The 6083-nt window shown below is 54.4% G+C and overlaps 2 protein-coding genes across 2 annotated transcripts in view; one reads left to right on the forward strand and one right to left on the reverse strand.

The window, feature by feature from the left end:
• Positions 1–416: 416 nt before the first annotated feature.
• On the forward strand, positions 417–728 carry ENH_00058250 (ATP synthase lipid-binding protein, putative; the record flags this gene model as incomplete). The annotated part of the gene is made up of 1 exon (XM_013581804.1): positions 417–728. The coding sequence occupies one exon, from the start codon at positions 417–419 to the stop codon at positions 726–728; it is 312 nt and encodes a 103-aa protein (XP_013437258.1).
• Positions 729–2231: 1503 nt separating this feature from the next.
• ENH_00058260 (EPN3 protein, putative) overlaps positions 2232–6083 on the reverse strand; it is a gene marked incomplete at both ends in the record, with an annotated part of 5407 nt that continues 1555 nt past the window's right edge. The window contains 8 exons of the mRNA XM_013581805.1: positions 2232–2776; positions 3223–3294; positions 3412–3732; positions 3886–3968; positions 4313–4498; positions 4602–4839; positions 5081–5216; positions 5772–5850. Coding sequence (XP_013437259.1) covers positions 2232–2776; positions 3223–3294; positions 3412–3732; positions 3886–3968; positions 4313–4498; positions 4602–4839; positions 5081–5216; positions 5772–5850 — 1660 coding nt within the window. The remainder of the gene's footprint in view (positions 2777–3222; positions 3295–3411; positions 3733–3885; positions 3969–4312; positions 4499–4601; positions 4840–5080; positions 5217–5771; positions 5851–6083) is intronic.

The following is a 6083-nucleotide window of genomic DNA, read 5'->3' on the forward strand; positions in this document are numbered from 1 at the left end:
ATGATCAAATAAAACCAAAACTTCCTTCCTACCCTCTACGCTTACTCTGCTGCTGCTGCTGCCGCCGCCGCTGCTGCTGCTGCTGCTGCTGCTGCTGCTGCAGCATCGGGCCTGCTGCTGGCTGGCTAGGTGTGGGGGGGGCCTCCTAGAGGGGTTGGCAGCAGAATAAGGAGAGCAGCAGCAGCAAAAGAAGAAGAAAGTGAGCAGCAAAAAGAAAAGTGAATTACAGCAGCAAAAGGGGCGGAGAGCAGCAGCGAGGCTCGAGGCTGTCTCGGGTGGGGCGGGGCTGCTGCTGCTGCTGCGCGCAGCAGCGCAGCGGCGGCTGCGCGCGGGTTTGCGGGCAAGTTTGCGTTTTTATCAATTTAAAGGAATTAAATTGATAAATTTGGAATAAAAAAAGCGAAAAAGAGCAGCAAATGGCGTTCTTTGCCCCCGCAAGGCTGGCTCTGGCGCCCGGCGGCGCCTGCTCCCGGGCCGCAGCAGCAGCTCTTGCTGCTCCCAAACCTGCGCCCCTTTTGCCCTTTTGCGGCTCTTTTTGCGGCTCTTTTTGCCCCACTTTGGCTTTTCGGGCGCTTTCGACGGCTCCGCTGCTGCAGCGGCACCGCGCGGTGGCTCAGGAGCCCTGCGCGCGCTGGCCCGCCGCCGCCTTGACTCCCCTGAGCAGCAGCAGCAGCAGCAGCAGCAGCAGCGGCCCCAGCCCGGTGAGCTGCCCTTCCCAAGCCCTTTGAAAGCCCTTTTGCTGCTGCTGCTTCAACTCTTCTTGTGCTGCTGCCGAAGCTGCGCACAGCAGCAGCGCGGGCCGGGTGTACGTACACCTGGCGCTGCTGCTGCTGCTGCTGCTGCTCGCTGCGCAGCGCCGATTTCGCTCCATTTAAATTCGTTTTCTTGATTTTTGCGAGCTGCTGCCACTCGTGCTGCAGCAGCTCCTTTCCAGTGTTTGCTGCTGCTCATGTCCGCCCATTTGCTGCTGCTCGTCTCCCATTTGCTGCTGCTGGTGTCCCATTTGCTGCTGCTGGTGTCCCATTTGCTGCTGCCGCAATCTCCCTTTCCCCTCTCCCACTTGCTGCTGCTGCTGCTGCTGCTGCTGCTGCCAACGCAAACAAGCCCTGCTCACCAAAACGCGTCCTGCTGCCGTGCTGCCGCCGCCGCCGCTGCTGCTGCTGCGCTGCTGCTGCTGCTGCTGCTGCTGCTGCTGCAGGTGGGGGCGGTGCGGCACGAGGCGTCGGTGGCGACGCTGTCTGCTGCTGTTGCACTCATGTCCGTGGGGGGAGTTGCGCAGGGGATCGGATCCCTTTTTGCTGCTTTAGTTTCGGGAACTGCTCGAAATCCTTCCATTAAAGAAGACCTTTTCACTTACACTTTAATTGGAATGGGATTTCTGGAGTTTCTCGGGATCATTTGTGTCATGATGAGCGCCGTGCTGCTGCAGCAGCAGCGGCCCAGTTTTTGAATTGGTGGACAGGGAGAGAAGACCCGCAATTTAATTTTGAAAAATAAAATTTAATATTTCATTTTTATTTTATTTTGCAAAAGGGATTTAAAGATATCCATTTCTGCTGCAAAGAGAAGCAAAGAAATATACATGAGCAGCAGCAGACACACCGCAGCAGCAGCAGCAGCAACAGCAGCAACAGCAGCGCGAGTAGTAGTTCGGGTAGCAGCAGCAGCAGCAGCTGCAGCAGCTGCTGCAGCAGCAGCAAATGCTGGTTTTGTTCGGCCCTTTAAAACGTAGAAGCAGAGTCTGCAAGTATAATTAATAAATAAATAATTATAAATAATAATTATAAATAATAATTGCAAATAATAATTATAAATAATAAATGGAATAAATGTAAATGAAGAGAAATAATGAAAATGGAAAAACGCAAAACTGCGCTGACCAAACCGACGAAGCAGCACAAGTCAGGTGTACGTACACCCAAGCTTGGGCTAAGCTGCAGCTGCTGCAGCAGCAGCTGCTGCAGCAGCAGCTGCTGCAGCAGCAGCAGCAGCTGCAGCAGCTGCAGCAGCAGCGGCTCCAGCAGCAGCACGGCTGCTGCAACTAGTGCAGGAGGAACTTCGGTCGCTTCTGTTGCTGCTGCTGCAGCAGCTTCTGCTGCAGCTGCTAAGGAGCAAGCGTGGGCAGCTAAGGGAAAGCAGCGCTGCAGCGGCAGCAGCAGCAGTTGCTGCTGCTGCTGCTGCTGCTGCAGCAGGAAAATTCACTTGGGGCTTTTCAGGCCTCTTTTGGGGCCCTAGAAGAGGCTGGGCTGCATTGTAGGAAAGGAAGACGCAACTTGCTGCTGCTGCAGCTGCTGCTGCTGCTGGAGCCGCTGCAGCTGCTGCTGCTGGAACTGCTGCAGCTGCTGCTGCTGGAACTGCTGCAACTGCTGCTGCTGGAACTGCTGCAGCGGCTGCTGCTGCTGCCAAGGCTGCCCGCCCATGCCCCCCAATGTGAATGGCTGCTGCGCCGGGGCCCCGGCGCCCATCATGCGCTGCTGCGTGCTGCTGCTGCTGCTGCTGCTGCTGCTGCTGCTGCTTGCTGGGACAGGCTGCGCCGAAATGCTGCTGCTGGAGCTGAGACTAAATGGCTGGGGAGCTCCGCTGCTGCTGCTAGGGTTGCTGCTGCTGAGGCTAAATGGCCGTGAAAACGCGTTGTTACTGTTGCTGCTGCTGCTGCTGCTGCTGCTGCTGCTGCTGCCCATACTGAATGGCTGTTGCCACGGCTGCTGCGGTGCAGCAGCAGCTGCAGCAGCACCTGCAGCAGCAGGCTGCGCAGCAGCTCCAGAGTGTGGGGCCCCTGCAGCAAACAAAAATAAACAATTCCACCACAGCTAACTCTGACCTAAATGAACAGATAGGGGGCCCCCCAAACACCCTGCTCAAGGGCCCCAGGGGCCCCCCGAGGGCCCCCTAAGGGGCCCCCAAGGGGCCCCCAGGGGGCCCCCAAGGGGCCCCAAAAGGAGCCCCCAAAGGGGCCCCCAAAGGGGCCTCCAAGGGGCCCCCAAGAAGCCCGCAGGCACAAGCAAAAGAACTGGGGGTGTTCTGGGGCCCCTGGGGGCCTCCAGGGGGCCCCCAAGGGGCCCCAGGGGGCCCCCAAGGGGCCCCAGTGGGCCCCCAAGGGGCCCCCAGGGGGCCCCCAAGGGGCCCCCAGGGGGCCCCCAAGGGGCCCCCAGGGGGCCCCCAAGGGGCCCCCAGGGGGCCCCCAAGGGCCCCCTGGCTGTACAAGTTCTGGTGCTGCCTAACCTGTATTTGCTTGTTGAAAGCCCCCGAAGCTCTCAAGGGAAGTGGAGACACCAGCAGCAGCAGCAGAAGCCCCTGAGAGCAGCAGCAGCAGCAGCAGCAGCAGCGGGTGAGCTGTGGATCTTGCGGTGGCAAAAGAGCTAAGCGTGCGGCAGCAGCAGCAGCTGCTGCTGCTGCAGTGGCAAAACTGACCATTGGTCCATTGTGCTGCTGCTGCAGCAGGCGCGGGGGCTGCGGGCGCAGCGAAGGCAGCAGCCACAGCATCGAGGGAGCTGCTGCATGCAGCAGGAGCAGCAGCAGCAGCAGCAGCAGGAGCAGCAGCAGGAGTAGCTGCCTGAAAGCCCCCAAATAAATCATCACTGAGACTCCCAGAGGGGGCCCCCAGGGGGCCCCTCCCTCCTGGCGGCGGGGGAGGCAGCAAAGAAGGAAAGCTGCTGCTGGATCCTGCTGCTGCAGCAGGAGCAGCAGCAGCAGCAGCAGCAGCAGCAGCAGGCTCTGTCCACACGCTCTGGCCTGCGTGCATGCGCACAGCCCCCCGCAAAGCCCCAAGACTCGAAGCAATTAAATTAAATTAAATTAAATTAAATTAAATTAAATTAAATTAAATTAAAATAAACAAAATATAAATTATATTTAATTCAAACTGCAACAAAAAGTCCAAAGTACCCGAAGCAAAAGGCGGGGGGCCCCCGGGGGCCCCCAGCGGCTCCAAAGGCGGACTGTCGAAGCCCAGCAAGTCTGCCTGCTGCCTGCACACCCCAGCAGCAGCAGCAGCAGCAGCAGCAGCAGCAGGAGCAGCAGCAGCAGGAGCAGCAGCAGCAGGAGCAGCAGCAGCAGGAGCAGCAGCAGCAGGAGCAGCAGCAGCAGCAGCAGGAGCAGCAGCAGGAGCAGCAGGCGGCAGTTTATGAGCAAGCAAGGCAAGGCTGTGCGTCTGTCAATTAATCAATTAATTAGTTAATTAATTAATTAATTAATTAATTAATTAATTAATTAAATTAATTAACTAATTAAATTAATCAATTAAATTAATTAATCAATTGAGCGAATAATTCAAAGAAAAGCTCAAGCCCCGGGACCCGCAGGGTGTACGTACACGTGAGACTGCTGCTGCTGCTGCTGCTGCTGCTGCTGCTGCTGCTGCTGGGGGCCCCCTTTGCTGCTGTCGCTCTTCTTGGGGGCCTCCCTTTTTCCGGGGGCCCCCCCAGAACTTTTGCTGGCAGCAGAACGGTGGGCCTCCCTGTGGGGGCCCCCCTCTTCATCTTTGCTGCTGCGGCACGACCTGCAGCGCAGCACAAACCCTAAACCCTAAACCCTAAACCCTAAACCCTAAACCCTAAACCCTAAACCCTGAAGTCTAAACCCTGGTGGAAGGAAAGGCGTACAGGTCTTTATTTTGGAGGGGAGGCCTTGTGTTGCTGCCGAACCCTATAGAGGGCACATGCCTGCCGCTGCTGCTGCTGCTGCTGCTGCTGCTGCTGCTGCTGCTGCTGCGGGAGAGCATCGAGGAAGCAGAAGATATGCCAATGTATTTGTCTTTGTTTTTTGCTGCTGCTTCTCTTGCTGCTTGCAGCTCAGCAGCATCAAACACCAAAGTGGTGCACAACGTGGCCTTCTCCCGGACTGCAGCAAACAAACACGCCCTGCTGCTGCTGCTGCTGCTGCTGCTGCTGCTGCTGCTGCTGCTGGGGCTCCCGCAGCAAGCGGGCGGAGCGCAGCAGCAGCAAGGAACCCTCTCGGGCGCTGCCGCCGCAGCAACTTGCCGCTTCAACCAGACTAAATAATTAATTTAATTAATTAATTAAATTAATTAATTAATTAAATTAATTAATTAAATTAATTAATTAATTAATTAATTAATTACTGCCAGCGCCCTTGTCCCGCCCCTCTTCTGTCCAGCTAAAACTCTGCAAAGACTTCAACAAATAACTTCTGTCTTTGGCGTCTTCAGCAAATCTTTCGGGGCCATTTTTCAGCATATATTCCAGCACAGTGAGTCCCTGAGAAACAATTAATTAATTAATTAATTAATTAATTAATTAATTAATTAATTAATTAATTAATTAATTAATTAATTAATTATTTTAATTATTTGTAATTAATGCACTTGGTTTAATTCACTGTCTTTTTCTGAAGACAGGGGGCCGCTTCGGTGCGTTGCAAACAGCAGGCAGCACTCAAAGGGAAAGCAGCAGCAGCAGCAGCAGCAGCAGCAGCAGCAAGGACTGCAGCAGCAACAGCAACAGCAGCAGTGCTAGCAGCAGCCACGGCACTAGGAGCGGCGCTCGCAGCAGCAATAGCAGCACTAGCAGCCACAGCACTAGCAGCAGCAGCAGCAGCAGCGACAGCACAGCAGCAGCGACAGCATTGGCAGCAGCAGCAGCAGCAGCAGCAGCAGCAGCCAGGTGCTGCTGCTGCGCATGCACCGCACGGCAGCCTGCCGCTGGGTTGCAGCTCCGACTCTGCAGCTGAAGTGCATTTTTGCAATTAAATTTCATTAAATGCAAAATTATAAAAAATATAAATTGTAAATTAATTAATTTGATTTAAATTACTTTAAATATTCGCCGCCAGCGCTTTGGAGCCTCCGAAATAGCTGCCCAGACAGTCCGCGAGACCAGCGGGAAGTCGAGGCTGAGGTGTACGTACACCTCAAACGCATGCAGGCGAACTTGAGCGGCGAGAAGGCGAAATAAATTCGAAATGGAGAATTTAAAGTAAATTAAAATTAAATAATGAACTTAAAAGTAAATTGAAATTGAATAAATGAATTTAAAGTAAATTAAAATTAAATAAATGAATTTTGAATTAAATTAAAATTAAAACGCAAAAAATCCAAAGTTGAGGAAAAATATCAAATCCAAACT

This window comes from Eimeria necatrix, genomic scaffold, assembly GCF_000499385.1.
Source record: "Eimeria necatrix Houghton genomic scaffold, Enh_scaff497, whole genome shotgun sequence".
NCBI classification, from domain to species: Eukaryota; Apicomplexa; class Conoidasida; order Eucoccidiorida; family Eimeriidae; genus Eimeria; species Eimeria necatrix.